General features: G+C 39.8%; 1 protein-coding gene across 1 annotated transcript; it reads left to right on the top strand.

Moving 5' to 3' along the window:
* Positions 1-1,627: 1,627 nt before the first annotated feature.
* LOC139732252 (monocarboxylate transporter 12-like) lies at positions 1,628-8,278 on the top strand. Its single transcript, XM_071643126.1, has 3 exons — positions 1,628-2,537; positions 4,455-4,545; positions 8,101-8,278. The coding sequence occupies exons 1-3, from the start codon at positions 1,628-1,630 to the stop codon at positions 8,276-8,278; spliced, it is 1,179 nt and encodes a 392-aa protein (XP_071499227.1).
* The last annotated feature ends 11,365 nt before the right edge of the window (positions 8,279-19,643 follow it).

Below are 19,643 nucleotides of genomic sequence, written 5' to 3'. Positions count from 1 at the left end.
ATCCCACTAGACCGACACCCACGAGTTCGACACGGAAAACCGGTCCATGAGTCCTACAGCTCACGAGTCATACAGCCCATGAGTTCGACACTAGGCAAATAAAGCCCATGAGACCGACACTAAGTGAAAACAGCCCACGAGTTCGACAGATACAACACGGCGCGTAATGTGTCGGTCTCGTGGGCCTTGTTGGCTTAGTGTCGAACTGATGGGCTGTATGACTCCCGAGTTGTATGACTCATGGGCTGTATGACTTGTGAGCTGTATGACTCTTGGGCTGTATGATTAGTGGGTGTCGGTCTCGTGACATGCACCCCTTTCGTTTCCTGCAGCACCACTCGTCGCACCTATCTTGGAGAAACTTCGAGTGAAGATGGTAGCCGTCCTTGCCTTCGTCAGCGGGGGCAGTCTCTGTCTAACGAGTATTTCTGAAGGACTGTTCTTGTTCACTGTGTCTCTCCTCGTATCCGGCAAGTATATCAATCTGCAAACAGACTGACGGGTGGAGCAGTTGGCGGGAAAGATTGGAAGGGTACAGGAGGGGAGTAGGGGAGGAACAGAGAATGTTATGGAGGGAGATATTTTATACAGGAATAACAGGGCTTTACATTCGTGACATTAGCACTGGTTCGGTGACCAGAGGCCATTCAAAATTTGAACGGCAACCCCTCAAAAAAGGGGAAAATAAGAAAAGAGAAGTTTTTTTTTTTTCGTTGTTGCCCTTTCGAGCACTATAGATAAAAAAACGCATCTCTTATACTTTCGTTAACTTATAGGGTAAGGACAGTTGCTTTTCGAGCCAGCAAAATTTCAGATTCAAAGATTTTAGTGGTGCGAACGGGCGACCAGAGAAAAAAAAATGATTGTCAAGCCTTGTGTTTACTATAGATCATAAAACTCTCAGCGCCACCTTTTTTTCAGTCAATCGCACTATATTGCTATCTATGTTATTTTCTGTCAAATATCTGAAGTTGACATAGGGATGGGTATACAGGATGTGGAAATGAATTGGAAAGGAGGGGGATACGACGGGAGAGAATGGGAGAGGAGGGTAGGGAATTGGAGGAAAGAGAAAGAAAGGAGGGTTGTTGAAGAAAATTTTGTAAATCAATGTTTTTATCAAGACTTCTCTCAACCCATTGACCGTGCAAATCAATGCCAAGTCTATTTGGAGAGCGGATTAAGATTAGACATGAAGTTGAAGAAGGATGAAATCGTCACCCTAACAAGTTTACGGGTGCATCATCGTGGTGACTGCTGTTTAGTTTGGTGTGATTGTTTTCTTTTTTACATTTTCTCTCTCAAAGAAGGACTCCAGTGAAAAATGAATACAAACTAAGTACCAGATGTCACTTCATTTTTTCTGTCTTAACTACTGTGCGATACCAATCAAACCTCTCCATTAAGGCTTGTCCAGTTTTTGTTTAGTAATCTACATTGTAAGTCAGACTGAACATGGAATTTCAGGTTCCAGTTGAGTTTCATTTCCCACAAGCTCGTACATGTACTGACAATAACACCGACACGTTACACGAGTTTTGAATGCATAAAGATGAAAAAAAATCCTCTTCCTCTGTTCCACCCCTAATATCTTACTCTCTTTCTTTCTCTCTCTTTCTTACCGGAAATGGATCATGTAGGGATATACTTTGCCTTTGTTATTCTCTGCATTGTCGTCGAATTCCAACGGAACGTTCATGAGAATTTCGCACTAAAGTTTGGCATCGGTCACTGTGGCAACGCCTTCGGGATGATTCTCATACCGATCCTTACCGAGACCCTGAGGGAAGCGTTCGGCTGGCGAGGAGCCATCCTCCTGCTGGGAGCCATTGGACTTCACATGTCCATGTTCATGTATCTCTTCGCCGTAGCGATCGAAAGTATCGGGGCACCAATCAAGACGTCTGTAAGTCAAAATGGAGGCAAAGTTGAACCAATCGAAAGCGCAAGCTACGAATTGGACAACCACTTTGACGAAACATCCAGACTGACCAAAGACGGCGACTCCGGCAGATCTTCATCAGCCACTGCCTGGTACTTGAGATTGGGACGAGGGATCTGTAAGCTATTTGGATTATCTATTGTCTTCGAGGAACCCTACACAATTCCGCTCTACATATTCTTCTCACTTGGCGGTCTCATCAACGTTGCCTGGGTGGTGTTCCTAATCCCCCACGGTGTAGAAAGGGGATACCCTCTCTCCACGGCCGTCTTCTTGGCGGCTTTTGGAGGAATTGGAAACGGGATTGGTCGTATCATCCAGGGCCCAATCATCGACAGGAAGTGGTTGTCGAGTGTCGATCTCAACTTGCTCCTCAGTCTCATCAATTGCATCGTGTTCGCATTCGATCCCCTTACCTTAGCCTTTTGGCATCTAGGGCTTGCTGCGTTCGTTACTGGATTGACTATCGGAGCCAGGATGTCGCTCCACGTCGTGACACTGCGGCAGTACGTCCCATCGGAAAAGTTCTCCTCGGCATTTGTATTCTTCTGTCTGGCATACGGCATTGGAGAACCTTTAGGGGGCGTTATGGCTGGTAGGCAGATCGCAATGATTGCAAAACCCGCTTATAATCAAATTAGACAGCAAATCTAACACTTAAACTCGATCAGTGATTGTGTTACCCAGCACTAACTATAACCCAGGATACTTTAGCACAGGAAACTTTGCTGGGACAAAAAAGAAAAAAAAAAGAAGAATCTCCAAATTCTTCAATGATCCAAAAGTCATTACATGTGAAGACGTACGTTATCATTTGTCTCTGTTGTTTGACTATTGGTTTTGCACGGTCAGATAGTCATAGTTCGTTATTAACATGGTTTTCGATACACCAAGTTTTAAGTTCAAGTAAGTATATGCAATTCAAATGCATATTATATGTTGTGTTGTTCCAATAGTGAATCTTAATACGCACCATACGTAACAATAATAATAATGATAATATCAATGATTTTAAAGTAATTTTTGTCTTTCTTCTTCAAACGGAGTACACCCACACGAGCAAAAAAACAAAAACAAAACATGATTCTGTTGATATCATTTTGTCGATTCATTGCTCACAAAGTACTAAATGATTAAGACATTGGAATACACCTTCCTGCATACGGAGAATAACTTACAATGTATGCTGTTGATCATCATGTCATGTGCAATGAAAACATGCAAGATATGCTCAGTCTATAGAAAGGTGTATTCCCATGTCTTTGGTGTAAGCATAATTATCTTTGCCATAAGTCCTTCTCAATATCGTTTGTTGTTGTCTGTTTGTGTGTGTATTCGGTTTTGTTTTGTTTTGTGTGGGTTTTTTTGCGGGGGGTTGTTTTGTTTTTTCTTTGCTTAACTTTGCATGGAGAAGCTGAATATTCCCGTTTCTGTTTTATGTTCGCGATACATAACGTCAAATTGAGATTACGGGGACTTCCTTGTGAACAAATTATGAACCATGCATGCGTATCAGCATGGCGTCATTTGCTGAAAGTAATGGAACGATTATAGTCTCTTTGAGGGTTTTAAAAAATCTTGACATCTTTCACCACACCTCTCATGATAGGGGAGAGCGGGGAGAAGTGGGACATTATTTCAAGTTCGCCAATTTTCTTCTTATATCTTTTTATAGAAGAGATGATTACATTTCCTTTTGGGCTTGCATGAAGGTTCATATGGTAGGTTACATAAAGAGCTATAAACTGGGGGTGGCACTGTTCTCAATTTTCTGCAGTTAATGAAAAGAAAAAACCTTATTTTGGGGGAGAAGTTGACCCACCCGTGGGTAAAGTGGGACAACGGCAAGGGAGAAATGGGACGGTGTTGGTAAAGTGTGACATCCTATAGAAATGTCGGAAATGTCAAAGTTGGAAGGCGTAATGAAACATTGGTAATGAAAACAGTCAAACATGCTTTCAAATTATCTCTGTTTTAACAAAACAAGTTTGAACGACATGTTTGAAAATCTCAACTTTTTTTTTACATGTAATGCTATTATGAGGGACAAATGGGACACGTTGTCCCAATTGTCCCTCACGTGGCATATACATAAATATGTACGACTGCTCAGTAACCATGCAGGCATTTGTCAAAAACAAGTTATATTAGTTGCATATCAATAAGGCTCACCACCAGCTTCAATTGTGCCCTTGAAATCATGAATACAAAGACAACAGGTTAATTAACCTGATTTCAAAAAAATATCATATTTTGGGGAAAATTTTCAATAGCATTTTATACATACTTAGAATTTGCCGAACTGCATGGCTTTCTTAGTGTGATGTATGGTTGTTGGGGGCTTATTGTAGATATAAGCCAATCGCTGATTGGTTGAATAGTTTTTAATTCAGAGAACGTGTCCCACTTGACCCGCGTCCCAACTCACCCCGCTCTCCCCTACGCTTTCTTTTATATAAAAAATCTTGAAATCTTTCATCACAACTCTCATGATATGCTATCTTTTACATAGGATCTCTCGCGCAGAGGTTCACCCTCACTGTGGCATTCATGGCGCTCGGCGGGATTGAATTCTTCTCCTTTCTACTTCTGTTGCCCATACGGTACTGCGTGTCGACCACTGGAACCTGACACAAAAGTTATGCGACAAAGTGAGAAGAGAAGAGGGCTATACATTGGTTGCGTCTGGACGTGAACAGAGAGATTGCATATATGCCTGGAATTTGCAGCTCCCTCGCGCGTATCGGAATAGCTGTGAACAATGACAATAATAGTGGCATTATCTTGTTTCATCATCAAATGAAACATGGCTTGATGACTTGGTATTTTTTGATACAGAGATATGTACGGTCCTATATATTGAAGGTTATATCTAGTAAAAATGTATTACAGAAAGATAGAGACAGGGCTGAAGGAGGCCTTATAATCTACAGATTGCATATCAGTGTATATAGACTGAGGACTGCACCATAATACAATTGAGGAGAGATTGGCAGGGATGAAAAAAAAATGGGTGTATATATTGGATATCCATAGAAAAAGGGTAATTGGGGCAATTTAGGTACGATGTATATCTGATTTTTCTAACATAGAATTTAGTGGTACACGTTTATGAGGTGGATTTTGTGCTCCTGTCACGTCAATTCTGCATTGAGCCAATATTGCTGCATTTTTTTTTGAAAAAGGCAATATTTTCATTTTTATGAATACTGTTTCTTCATGCTTTTTGTCAAAATTCCCTCAACCTATCACGGATTGTATTCCTTATTTCCCCTATGGCTGGAAATAGCGTTTTATATATAGAATGCTGTGTGTGTGTGTGTGTGTTTGTTTGTTTGTTCTTTTTTTCAATTTGCTCTGAAATGTCACGTGACAGACAAATCGCCTGCATGGTACAGTTACTTACAGAAGACTTAAAGACGCTGGCCTCAACTTGTATGAAGGATGTATGTAAATTTAGAATGAAGTAATGTAGCTTTCCATTTTGAGAAAAACAAAAAAACATGACATTGTCTATGGTTAGTAAACACAATATGCCTAATCATCAAAATCCAGTCAACCCGTTCCTTACGGGAACCTGGTGGCCTGTGTACTAAGTCTATGGGATTTTAGATGGAACGGGTTAGAAATAAATCACGCGTGTCATGGATGTGCACAGAAAATAAACTTTTTCACCAAAAAAAAAAAAAAAAATTCTTAACGATAAATATTAGAAGGATGAAATCAGTTGAGTATCACGAGAGTACATGTAACAGAAGAATAGATTAAATGACTATTGGGATGAGACATTTCTCAGAGATACACAGGGGTTGTTTGAAAAATTTATTTCATTCATTTTGTTGATTATTTTTCATTTTCGACTGTACAAAACATAACGCTAATAAAAAGCAACATATATATTCTAGACATGTAAAAAATAAGTTATTTACAATGTAAATGCAAAGGTACATGAATAGTCAACAAATATGTACCTTCCTCGGTCATGTATTATTTCAGATCCTCAGGCAGTTCATACGGAATACAGCAAGGTTTTATTTGATAGCTTTTTCTTCTTTTTTTTTACAATATATCAACGACAGTGCTAAACAGATCAAAAATTACACCATTATCCGTGTGCAGATGACCCTATTCTGTTTCGTACTCTACCTCTGACATCAATTAATTAAACGGGTCATCAAACTCGACATGAATCACATCAATAGATGGTTTTATTTGAATAAACTGATTCTCAATGTCAATAAACAGAAATGTCTTTGAAAGAAAACATGCTGTGATAACAAATGCAGAACAATCAGTGTACAATTGTAATACTGTTCAGTCCATCCAACCACAACCAGCAGTAGATAAGGAATTATGATTAAGAATTGAAATGGAATATTTATCAATAAAGGCACACTACGTAAAACAAAAGCAATTCAATAAATTTTCTGGCATGTCTTTGATATGGTTTAAGTGGACATAGCATTGAACAACTTGTATTGTACAATCATAGGAATCATAATTCCTTTGTTGAATTATATTCTATGATCCTGCAAGAATTACGGAAAATGGCTGCATGAATTAAACAAAAGAACATAAAGAATATGATCGCCAGTCGTAAATACAAGATATATAGAGAGAGGGAAAGAGAGAGAGAGAGAGAGAGAGAGAGAGAGGGCGAATACACATGTCTGATAATTACGTAACACTTCATCCTACCACACTTAGCAGACCACTACATAAGTGTGGTCAGGTATGCCTATTATAATGGTGTGCACATGAATAAGCTGCAACATCGGAAGTTTAGCGTTCTGGCAATAACCATTGACTTGCCAATGCAGAGACAACCAACGTCTTATTTTCTTCTGAAAAGTTATTTAGACATGAAGAATTTCTCGATAACACATTACACTGCACGTTAACATTTTTACAAGCAGAGGCTCACAAATCAGAAATTCAAAGGATTTGCCCGCGCAAAACTGAGTGTTGTCACCGAGATTTAAACAAAAGTTCAAATATATATGACATGCTATATTTAACGAGTCCAGCAATTTGTTTTGCACATGAAACTGTGCTGATTTTGAAGGCATTAATTGTGGAAATCATGCCTCAGACCTGATCTATATTTACCAGCAAGTTCTAGTCAAAATTGCTATTGTACATGAGGAACTACTTAATAAATGTTCAAATCATAATGTGACTCTCTGCATGCATTATAACTCAGGACTGTGTAATGTATTAGAGGGATGAGAATAATGCCTCGGAGGGGACAAAATCTAGTGCGGGTCTGTCACTGAATGTGTGAATCCTTTTTCTTTTTCTCAGGAATGCTTAGCTCATAATATGCCTGCCAAAAATATGACCCTCAGCCATTATTTCTTTTTGTTTGTATGTGTGCGTGTGGGGGAAGTGGGGGGGGGGGGGGGAGGGGGTCGAGGTAAACTTGTGTTGTGAGATATTGTTGAGGCATTCCACCTGTGACAAACATATCATCTACAGCCGCAAGGCATCTAGCAACTGAGTCAATGTCGGCATGTGCTCAGTCTCCATAACCTGCTCAGCCTCAACAACGTGCTCAGCCTCCACAACTTGCTCAGCCTCCACAACCTGCATCTTCCACGCAACAATATTCAAACAAGGCAACAAAAGCATGTGGCCTAAGTCACTGACATGACACTTAATTGAAGACTTTCCAGAGCATCTTAACATGTACCATGCACAGGTGTCTTGCCAGATATGTGGCAGAATGTGTCGTGGAGAAGAGGGGCTAGCTAAACATGTCCAAACGACAAACAAAAACACAGTCTGTGCTGGTGCATGGTTAGTATCATAAATTATGATTTTCTTTTGGCTTATGAATTTTGTACAAAAGTTGAAGTGAAACAAAGATAACAATCGCCCCCCCTTCATTGTGCATAAATACCATGCAAAATGGGGCTCGAATTTTGTATTCTACAGGTACTTGAAGAGTTTGGCGGAAGCTTAGAAACTGGAATGACAAAAGTAAGGAGAGCAGGAAGGACTCATATGGGCCTTTGAAATCAGAGTTGAACAAAATGCAGCCATTGGACAAGACATTTTTCAAACAACACATCAGCAGACACATGGATGGTTGCCAACCAGGGAAAGCGTATCAGTTTTTATGACATTGCTGAGATATTCGCCTCCGCATATAACAGATCAGCAACCGTCGAGAAGTCAGTGAATGGGTTCAGAGTGTGTGGACTCTGGACATTCAACGACAAAGTCTTCACTGATGAGGACTTCATCCCAGCTGCACTGACCGCCAACCCCAACCGAACCAAGGGGACAATCTTCAGAGACCACATGGGACCGCAGCGGCCGAGACAGAAGTGATTCCTAACCGAGAAAACGCGAAACAGCCCTCCACCCCTACTGATGAGCTGAAAACGGGCGGTGATGGAGAGCAACCGCCTCCCAATGAAAACCCAATCGGAGTGAACAATCAGCAAGTGGGTGATAGGGCGCCTTCCGGACCATCTATAGTCCGGGAGCCAGCGGGGGTCAGCCTAGCTGAAAAGGTTACCAATTTTTATGTGTATAACAATTTAGTACATATGCCCCTGAGTATGGAAATGCACGTCTGGCTGGTCATCGGTGGTGGGTGTGGCCAGGAGGGCCACAAAAAGGACCCCCCAAAATTAGGCTAGCCTAGCTGGAAAAGTAACCCCATGAAAACAACTGGAACTTGTTCGTTACACTTACAGGATAAATGAATGACCATTGCCAGACGTTTTAAGTGGTGGGGGGTAGCCGCCAGACGCTCTTAAAGGCCCAACTCCAGCTAGGCTAGCCTAGCTGAAAAAGTAACCTCATGAAAACCACTGGAACTTGTTCGTTACACTTACAGGATAAATGAATGACCATTGCCAGACGTTTTAAGTGGTGGGGGGTAGCCGCCAGACGCCCTTAAAGACCCAATTTTTTCCAGCTAGGCTAGCCTAGCTGAAAAAGTAACCTCATGAAACCCACTGGAACTTGTTCGTTACACTTACAGGATAAATGAATGACCATTGCCAGACGTTTTAAGTGGTGGGGGGTAGCCGCCAGACGCCCTTAAAGACCAAACTTTTTCCAGCTAGGCTTGCCTAGCTGAACACTGTGAGTAACCTTGTGAAACCCACTGGAACTTGTTCTTTACACTAAACAGGATATATGCATGACCGTTGCCAGACGTTTTAAATGGTGGTGGGGAGGGGGGGGGGGGGGGGGGGGGCAACCGCCAGACGCCCTCAAAGACCCAATTTTACCAGCTAGACTAGCCTATATATAGCTGGAAAAATGACCTCCTGAAACCCACACGGTTGTTCTTGTGATACACTCAAAGGATAATTGAATGATTGTTGCCAGACAATAGCCGCCAGACGCCCCAAAGACCAAACTCTTACCAGCGAGGCTAGCCTAGCTGAAAATTAGGAAAGTAACCCCATGAAACCCACTGGAACTTGTTCTTACACTTACAGAATAAATGCATGACCGTTGCCAGACGCTTTAAGTGGTGGGGCGTGTAGCCCCCAGACGCTCTCAAAGACCCAATTTTACCAGCTATAAGGTTCACATTATTTCAGAAATGATAGCAGTGTAATTCCATAACAATACCGCTTGCTTGCGAGTTCACCTGTCTATAATCTATGCATTGCCTTATTCTTTTGTTCTGCTTCCTTGAGCCCCAACTCATGCATTCTTATGGTGACTCTCCCATGTCATCATCCTTGTTCATTGCAATTTGTTCTATTTTTTGAAAATATTCTTATTCTTCATCCCAATTATCACAAATTCTGAAACTCTGTCCTCAGTATAACTAATTCATAGTTGTACAAATGTAAAAATCTGAGAATCACCCGGAGGTCTCCTTTAATGGGGGAGTTTCTTGAGCGCACAGGGAAACATGCTTTGAAATATCAATAGGGCAAGTGTTGAGACGAAATACTGTAGAAATATGAGAATATACTGTGCTGTGGTTTTGGTAGAAGAAATAGGGTATCTGTATTTGTCCTCAGTGATAACCAAAAAAACTTATTTGGAAAGAATGATAGACATCAAAAAAGAATTGCCCAATCAAACATGTCGGGATTTTTCTCAAACATCAGTGTTCTCATTTTCTTTGCAGTGTAAAACAAAAATGAAAAACAAAAAACAAAACAAAAAACAGGGCCGGGTACAGTATCCGGATGGAAATTGGTGGGATGGGCGTAAACCCGCGGGTATTATAACATACTGACGTAAAAAAAAAAAAAAAAAAAAAAAAAAAAAAAAAAAAAAAAAAAAAAAAAAAAAAACAAGACCAAAAACTACTTTCTTTCTGTGCCCTGGGGAGAAATATTCATCAATTGCATTTCGGAAATGTTGAAAATCACAACTTTTGATGACATTGTGTCCTACAGTATCTCTTCTTATATGAAGGCTTTTTTTATAATTAAGTTTCTTTCCTCTATGACCATGATAAAACAAACCCCTGATGATTAAAACAAAAGACAATCAAAACTTGGCAAATGAACTCTTTGGACAGTAGCAAAAGGGAATACATTAACAGTTTTTGCAAACTCTTTATACAATTGTCTAATACTCCATCAAGCTCATAAAAAATACAATTCTACTGCAACAAGAAATCCATTCAGTAAGACTCGTCCTCGGTGTACATAGCTTAAAATGCCAACTTTTTAAAAATAATGCCCCAGCTCTTAAATTTACTTTAAAAAAGGGGAAGTAAAGCTCAACACCTTTGGCCAATGACTTTTTAGGTACCGTTGGTACAGGATTGGAAAACGAAACAATTTTCTGTGTATAGAACAACGAAACAGAAACTGGTACATGCATTATTCTCAGTCACTTTGTTATGCATAATGATGGTTTGCTCATTGCAGTTCCGGAATCTCAGCTCAAGGGACTCGAATTGATCCCAAATCAGTCGGCGTGCGTGTATCACCCAAAACAATATCTGAACACAATTATAACTGCAGTCCTCCATAGTCTGTATTGGTTGCCGATAAGGGCTGGTATCAAGTTTGATTTTCATATTATTTTCAGTACCTTGTATTTAAATGTTTTCATCGAAATGCCCGTATACGATATGCGTATCACAGTTAACTCTTTAAACCATAGTTGTAATCTACATGCCAAGAATCTCATGTTTTCAATAAGCGTGAACTCCAAGACATGTCGAGATAAGGACTTTAAGACAAAAAAGGTTTGGCATCGTCATTATAAAACGAATTCCCCTTTTACAAGACACGTTTTAGATTTTAGATAGAAATATGGATTCGTTTGAATGCATACAAACAGCTTCTTAAATCCTCTTACTTTTTGTTTTTAAGATATGGTGTATGCTTTAGAAGTGTAAGAAGCATGCTCTTGTTTTAGAGGTTTTGAGTACTGGTAAGAAGCATGTTATTCTTATAGATTATGTGAATATAAGTACGCATTCAAGAACGTTTTGAATAAAACGTATCCAGACAACTGCATATCATATTTTCACCTCTTCCTTCATGCAGATGTATACTCTTGCCGAGAAGGTTAACTGTTTGATAGATATAGTGCTCACCTTATTGAAAAGGTTTGGTTTCAGTATATTATTGAAACACAACTAAGTTAACTTTTACATTAACATTTTCACAACTCACAAATTCCATACGCACACACATTTCATGATTCACAAGATCCAAGTTACACTAATCCTATTTACCTGTTTACTTTGCAGAGTGCAACAACAACATAAGTTATATACTGAGCAAATAGGCTTACATCAGTTCGCACTATTCAAGGTTTAGAGTAGTTAAGGAACTAAATCGTACCCGATTATGTGATGCTAAGTTGCACCTTGAGATGATGGGCAATATTGCCCCTATAAAGGAGCAGGCAGTGACATTGACTGTACTTGCTCCTTTAAAGGAGCAATTTTGCAGCAGTCATGGAGCAAATACGCACCACATAGGTGCAACATCATACCAATAAGGCACAAGATTGCACCCTCAAGAGAGGGTACATTCTTGCATCCTTCGGGCATAAAGTTGCACCTAAAGGTACGAGTTTGCGCCTTTTTCAAGGGGCCAAAGTTGCTCCCGAGGGTGTAACTTTCACCCTTTCTTGCGGGTACAAAGTAGCACCCAAAGTTCCAAGATTGCACCCTCAAAACAAGGCACAATCTTGGAACTTTGGGTGTTTCTTTGCACCCTCACGAAAGGATGCAAAGTTGCACCAAGATGTAAATTTCGTTACGAGAAGGCAATAATGATTTCATGTAAAACATGTTAAGGAAAGTTGATAGTTTGGTTATTTTATCATTACTCATCTTCGTCTTCTCAACAAGAAGATGATACACATGAGCTCATTTGCTTAAGAAGTTGAAGGATGTTTAATTGCTGGTAGCCACGTAGGGGCTTTTGTCATAACATTTTGCATCTTAATCCCTCGAAACTAAGTACATGCAGTATTAGTTTATAGATAACATAATATTTTTGTTGTTGCTGTGAGCTTATTCATATGAATTTTAGACATGTTTCTCATATGTTTCTGTCATATGCTTTACTGAAGAACAGCAAATGTTGAGTTTATTGGCAAGAGAGGTTGATCATTACTTTATATTTAAGTTCATTGAAGTGCCGGAGCATAAACTTGTCTTGAAATATTAGCATCCAAAACCCTCCAAACCAAAAACGTGCAATACTAGACACGACAGGAATTCCTTGTTGTTGTGAGTTATGTTTGTTAAAAACACAGATTTTTTCTACTTTTGCAATGTACTATGTTCAAAAACACTCTTGAACAATTTTCAGATTTCGTTTCTTTCTTAAGAGAAGAAAACGGTGAGGTCATGTAAAATATGTTCCTATAAGTTTTATCTCGTTAATAATTTTTCTTTACCCATTTCCTCAACCGTAAGGTGATACGGTACCTAAAAAGTCATAGGCCAAAGGTGTTGAGCTTTACTTCCCCTTTTTAAAGTAAATTTAAGAGCTGGGGCATTATTTTCAAAAAGTTGGCATTTTAAGCTATTAACACCGAGGACGAGTCTTACTGAATGGATTTCTTGTTGCAGTAGAATTGTGTTTTTATGAGCTTGATGGAGTATTAGACAATTGTATAAAGAGTTTGCAAAAACTGTTAATGTATTCCCTTTTGCTACTGTCCAAAGAGTTCATTTGCCAAGTTTTAATTGATTGTCTTTTGTTTTAATCATCAGGGGTTTGTTTTATCATGGTCATAGAGGTAAGAAACTTAATTATAAAAAAAGCCTTCATATAAGAAGAGATACTGTAGGACACAATGTCATCAAAAGTTGTGATTTTCAACATTTCCGAAATGCAATTGATGAATATTTCTCCCCAGGGCACAGAAAGAAAGTAGTTTTTGGTCTTTTTTTTTTTTTTTTTTTTTTTTTACGTCAGTATGTTATAATACCCGCGGGTTTACGCCCATCCCACCAATTTCCATCCGGATACTGTACCCGGCCCTGTTTTTTTGTTTTTTGTTTTTCATTTTTGTTTTGCACTGCAAAGAAAATGAGAACACTGATGTTTGAGAAAAATCCCGACATGTTTGATTGGGCAATTCTTTTTTGATGTCTATCATTCTTTCCAAATAAGTTTTTTTGGTTATCACTGAGGACAAATACAGATACCCTATTTCTTCTACCAAAACCACAGCACAGTATATTCTCATATTTCTACAGTATTTCGTCTCAACACTTGCCCTATTGATATTTCAAAGCATGTTTCCCTGTGCGCTCAAGAACCCCCCCCCCCCCCATTAAAGGAGACCTCCGGGTGATTCTCAGATTTTTACATTTGTACAACTATGAATTAGTTATACTGAGGACAGAGTTTCAGAATTTGTGATAATTGGGATGAAGAATAAGAATATTTTCAAAAAATAGAACACATTGCAATGAACTCGCAAGCAAGCGGTATTGTTATGGAATTACACTGCTATCATTTCTGAAATATGTGAACCTTATAGCTGGTAAAATTGGGTCTTTGAGAGCGTCTGGGGGCTACGCCCCACCACTTAAAGCGTCTGGCAACGGTCATGCATTTATTCTGTAAGTGTAAGAACAAGTTCCAGTGGGTTTCATGGGGTTACTTTCCTAATTTTCAGCTAGGCTAGCCTCGCTGGTAAGAGTTTGGTCTTTGGGACGTCTGGCGGCTATTGTCTGGCAACAATCATTCAATTATCCTTTGAGTGTATCACAAGAACAACCGTGTGGGTTTCAGGAGGTCATTTTTCCAGCTATATATAGGCTAGTCTAGCTGGTAAAATTGGGTCTTTGAGGGCGTCTGGCGGCTGCCCCCCCCCCCCCCTCCCCACCACCATTTAAAACGTCTGGCAACGGTCATGCATATATCCTGTTTAGTGTAAAGAACAAGTTCCAGTGGGTTTCACAAGGTTACTTGTTCAGCTAGGCAAGCCTAGCTGGAAAAAGTTTGGTCTTTAAGGGCGTCTGGCGGCTACCCCCCACCAATTAAAACGTCTGGCAATGGTCATTCATTTATCCTGTAAGTGTAACGAACAAGTTCCAGTTGGTTACAATTAGGTTACTTTTTCAGCTAGGCTAGCCTAGCTGGAAAAATTTGGGTCTTTAAGGGCGTCTGGCGGCTACCCCCTACCACTTAAAACGTCTGGCAATGGTCATTCATTTATCCTGTAAGTGTAACGAACAAGTTCCAGTGGGTTTCATGAGGTTACTTTTTCAGCTAGGCTAGCCTAGCTGGAAAAATTTGGGTCTTTAAGGGCGTCTGGCGGCTACCCCCCACCACTTAAAACGTCTGGCAATGGTCATTCATTTATCCTGTAAGTGTAACGAACAAGTTCCAGTGGTTTTCATGAGGTTACTTTTTCAGCTAGGCTAGCCTAGCTGGAGTTGGGCCTTTAACTCTTAATGTGCCAGACCCAAAACCCCTAACGTGCCAGACGTTTTTACCCAACGCCAGAAAGTTTGCGAACTGGATTGACAATGTAATTTAAAACTGCCATATCTTTGAAACTATTGTCTGTTTTGAATTGGGTTCTTCACAACAAATATCAAGAAATAATTGTTCTTTCGTGTCATGTAGTCAGTTTGCTGTAATGTTTATCTGAACCTGAAATATTGAAGAAATAATTGATATCATTAAAAAATTATTACATTTTTTTGTGTAGTATGGAAAGAAAGAGTCAGGCATGATTTTTCTTCAATAGAACCCTCCCTTGACTCTGTGAGAAAGTTTTAGAGCTACATTTCCTCTTTCAAATGATAACAAATTTGTCTTCTAGAGTTGTATAATTCCAAAGATATTGGCAGTTCAATTTGTCTTTTCAATTTCATTTTCTTCCTCGGTAATTCATTCCCAAATATGTGTCCTTTAGTCCCAGATCCTGTATTTGAAACTCAAGTAAATCCCGCGTTGAGTCCTGGAAGAGTGTCTTTTGTCCACTTGAGAAGGAAGCACCCACTAATCCTTCTTTTGTCTCTACTACGGCCGGGCGTACTTTATTGAAATCGGCAGGCCTTTGTATGTGAGGAGTTTGCGCTCGTGCAATTCCTTGGTTTACAGGTCTACTTTCCGTCCACTGTACATGTACATAGACAAGAACAAAAGCGTGTTCTTCTTTTGTATAAGCTAGCGAGGGGACGATTAGTGGAGTTCACTGTCCAAGACAAAAGGATGAAAGACTTGACCGATGAACGAAAGCTTGACCCTCTTTTAGGGACAAAATGAAAGCCGCTCCCGCAGGAGAGCGCCCAAGCAGAACAATGCGAGTGGAAACGCATAGACAACACACGCAGATTCAGTAGCATACACACGCGTGATTTATCAATGAGACATTTGATCTATACACATCTCGCTGAGGGTGCGCTCTCTGCGGATTTTCCCAACGCGAAAAAAATAGATCTAGCTGAAAAATCACGCATTTACTAAAAAATTTTAAATGTAAGCATACTCATATTTTTAGTGGAAACGATGGATATGCTGATCAGCTACCAGTACATGTAAATGGCAGTTTCTTGTTGTAACGCGTTTTGGTACCACAAGAACTTAAATGACCAATGTTTTTTGCGCTCTTCTTGGTCGCCGATCGGCGACCATGGCACGTCAGGACTAAGGTCGCCGTTCGGCGACCATGGCACGTTAAGAGTTAAGAGCGTCTGGCGGCTACCCCCCCCCCCCCCACCACTTAAACCGTCTGGCAATGGTCATTCATTTATCCTGTAAGTGTAACGAACAAGTTCCAGTTGTTTTCATGGGGTTACTTTTCCAGCTAGGCTAGCCTAATTTTGGGGGGTCCTTTTTGTGGCCCTCCTGGCCACACCCACCACCGATGACCAGCCAGACGTGCATTTCCATACTCAGGGGCATATGTACTAAATTGCTATATACATAAAAATTGGTAACCTTTTCAGCTAGGCTGACCCCCGCTGGCTCCCGGACTACTACTGCCCAGACTGTAACAGCAGCGCCAATAATCCATGCTCCCTCGGAAAATCGTGACATCCCATCAACCTCATCCGCTGGCAGTCTGAACCTATCAGGACATGGCAACCCATCCCAAATCGTGCTCTCTCAGTTGTGCAAACCAGTTAAATCACAGGCAAAACGGAAGCGCACACGCAAAACTGAGAGGGCTGGGTTTTAACGTCTACGCCTTACAATAAGACTCTGGAAGAAAAGAGCAAGAACACCAAGGTGAAGCGGTAAAGAAAGACCAATATGGTGCATGGAAAATCAACCAAACAACAAGAACAACGTCTCAATCAGAGAGAGGCAAGCTCCGACGAAGACAAATAATGGCCATGTCTTGTTTGTGGTGAGTCCTTCAACAACAAAGCAGGAGAAAACTGGATACAAAGCACTGCATGTCTGCTGTGGGCCCACGAGGAATGCACTCCTGGCGAAAGGGGATACATCTGTCAGAACTGTGATTCACATGACAGTAACGACTAGTTGCAGCACCCACCAGTAACACGCACACTCAAAAGACTAAGGTAAATTCAGTGCCAAAGTTTGGACCCAATTCTGTTATCTATACCTCTGTCCGCCACAGTTGCAATGAACTTTCATTCTACGTATGTCGTATTCATTTGCCAGTTTTAGTATATGTTGTGTTCTTGTTATCAGCTAACAAGTCTTCAAAGAAATCCAGTTAAATTTGGTCATGAAGGAAGCAAACGTGTGTTACGCAAGGGAATATATTCTACAAATTGTCTGGTTTGCACAGAATTTTATCACAAAGAAGAAATTTAGAAACGTTCTACGATTGAGGTCTTAACGGCCTTTTATTCACGAATCATTCCAATTTTACTTTACATCTTCATTACAATGTATTTGTTTTTTCTAAATCTATCTACTTTGTGAGAATTTTACTGATTCTTTTATGGTTGTCCCATTTCACCCATCTCTCTCATTCACCCGGGGTGTCCCATGTCTCCCCAAAATTGAGGGTTTCAAATTGAAGTACCGTAAAACGGGGTGAACAGGGACGGCGGGGTGAATAGGGACAAAACCGAGAAAAGTTTTTTTGAATGTGCATGTTTTATATTTGCTTGAACTTTTTTTCTTATTTTTATCACAGGATGGAAGGACCATCCAACAGTGTCCAGAAAGTGGTCCACCTGATGTGAAAAAATTCTTAAAGGGTACAGGAAGTCCAAATAAAAAGTTTTCAAAAAAACACCAAAAAATCAGGGCGGTCAAAACTTTTCTCCTCCTGTAGCTATTGATTAATGAAATTCGCTGAAAATGTGCATGAATTTAGCCTATAAGGTCCTACAACACGCCTTTGAATTTGAAATAATAACTCCAACAGGAATTGATAACAGCACGTTTTTTCTTCTCTTGGGCAAAAAATCAGTTAGACTGAGGTGAATAAGGACCCCATGGTGTCGTTTGATTGGCCCTTTAAACTTTCTGTATGATTAACTATTATAATGTCATAAGTTGCCCTGAAATGTTTATTTCCAGATATTTCCAAAAGTGTGAATTTTTATTCTAAATCTCTTGACAAGAGAGCAATAAGATCTTGGGATATGTGGCTTCACTTTTGTATGCATAGATGAGAGTGAACTTTGCTGTCTTAACCCTAACTAGAGCAGGAATGGTCTGGGAACCCCGCCCCCAACCATCCTCTTGGAAATGTTTTTCACTGCCTAAGACAGGCTAGGATTTTTCCACTTGTATTTCAAGACCCTTTTCTCTGTCTTCCTGCATGTTTTAATGCCATTAACACACCTGTTTGGGTCAAGCCCATACTTCAGGTGCCAGCCTATAATTACTGTAAGAACTCCAAAAATATCCCGACTTCATCAGAGTCAAGTTACACTGAATCTAGTGTATGAATAAGATTGTACATCATGATTTGCCACTTGAAGAAGAAGTGGGTTGATATTTGAGTGCAATTCAATGGATTAGTAAAGTTTTGACTTACTTTTCAATCTTAACCTTTGACCTGATGGGTCACTTTTTGTCTCGCCCACCGGAGGTGAAGGCGAGACTAAGGGCGGACTCACACTGTGCGATTTTTACTGCGATGCGCTGCGCTGCGACAATGTGCGATATCGCAGCCTGTTGCACTCTGTCGCAGGTGCTGCGATGTACACCGCACACTGTGCGATTTGTGGCCTACGATTTACACCGTGCGCATGCGTACATCGTACATTACGGCACCTGTTCATTACAAAGAATGTTTACCATGAATGAAGTCACTCGTGACTTTTTTTTTTTTTTTTTTTTTTGGCGACGTTGGTTTGAAAAGTACATGTATGTTCAAGCTTGCTTTTTTTATCATTCCAAAGTAACTACAGAAATTACTAGATATGAATCGAATAACAGTGTATATTCTAAGAAATAAAGTTAATAATGATAGAAAAATGAAATGCCATATTTTGGTATTAATTTGGATCACTGCCTGGATCAAAGCCCCCCCCCCCCCGTTTTTTTTTTTTTTGAGGAGGGGGGGGGGTTACGTGGTTGTAGGATTCTTGATCATTGGAAATAGTCACTTACAGCATATTACGCATATTGATGTAATTATTACAATGGGTAGAAATCAGAGTAAGGGTGAAAGAGTACTGCTTGGTGGAGGTCTGTATTCTCTGAGTGCTTTTCTAAGGCTTTGATAGTGGAATTCTAGCATTGTGGTTTCTCAAACACATAAAATATTGTGCTGACATATTTTTCTGGTTGGCCCTTGAAAAATTCACTCTTGTTTTGTGTACGGTATGTAATTACCATCCAGATGTAAGGGAATCACATTTATTTACAATATATATTGATTCACAAATAAAAACGTGACAAGAATAAAGATAATGATATATTCTAGTCATTAAATTAAATCTAAAATATAGACACATTGATCACAATTAAAGTCAATTCAATAGTTTATTTATTTCCATCATCAAAAAGAAAAAGATAAGATGGTACAAAGCAGTTCAAGTTGTCGATTTGTCTTTCTATATCATGAGTACAGCTGTATGCTTCAATTAGTTCAATACAATTGTACACTGTACTGTCAAAAAAATGCAAAAAAAAAATGCAAAACTAGTAGGAAAAGCAATATCATAATTGTGCTGTACAATTCATATATACATACTGCAGTATGGATGTCATAGTTCTTAAAAGTATCACACAAAGTGACAAAAAACATCAACTTCCATTTCTTTTCCACATAAACAATGAATAAATTCAGTCAACTTGAACATCTACAATAAGTTCAGCTCAACGAGTTACCA

Source organism: Diadema antillarum, unplaced genomic scaffold, assembly GCF_040938485.1.
Source record: "Diadema antillarum isolate AM-2024a unplaced genomic scaffold, OU_Dant_1.0 seq00000407_RagTag, whole genome shotgun sequence".
Taxonomy (NCBI): domain Eukaryota; kingdom Metazoa; phylum Echinodermata; class Echinoidea; order Diadematoida; family Diadematidae; genus Diadema; species Diadema antillarum.
This window is presented reverse-complemented; position numbering and strand designations above follow the sequence as displayed.

What these genes read in the sequence shown, in the direction of transcription:
- LOC139732252 (XM_071643126.1), top strand. Translation starts at nt 1,628, where the DNA reads ATGGATCATGTAGGGATATACTTTGCCTTTGTTATTCTCTGCATTGTC. An exon ending in TTTAGGGGGCGTTATGGCTG is followed by an intron (nt 2,538 to 4,454) that starts GTAGGCAGATCG and finishes TCTTTTACATAG; the next exon opens with GATCTCTCGCGCAGAGGTTC. An exon ending in CTACTTCTGTTGCCCATACG is followed by an intron (nt 4,546 to 8,100) that starts GTACTGCGTGTC and finishes CGCATATAACAG; the next exon opens with ATCAGCAACCGTCGAGAAGT.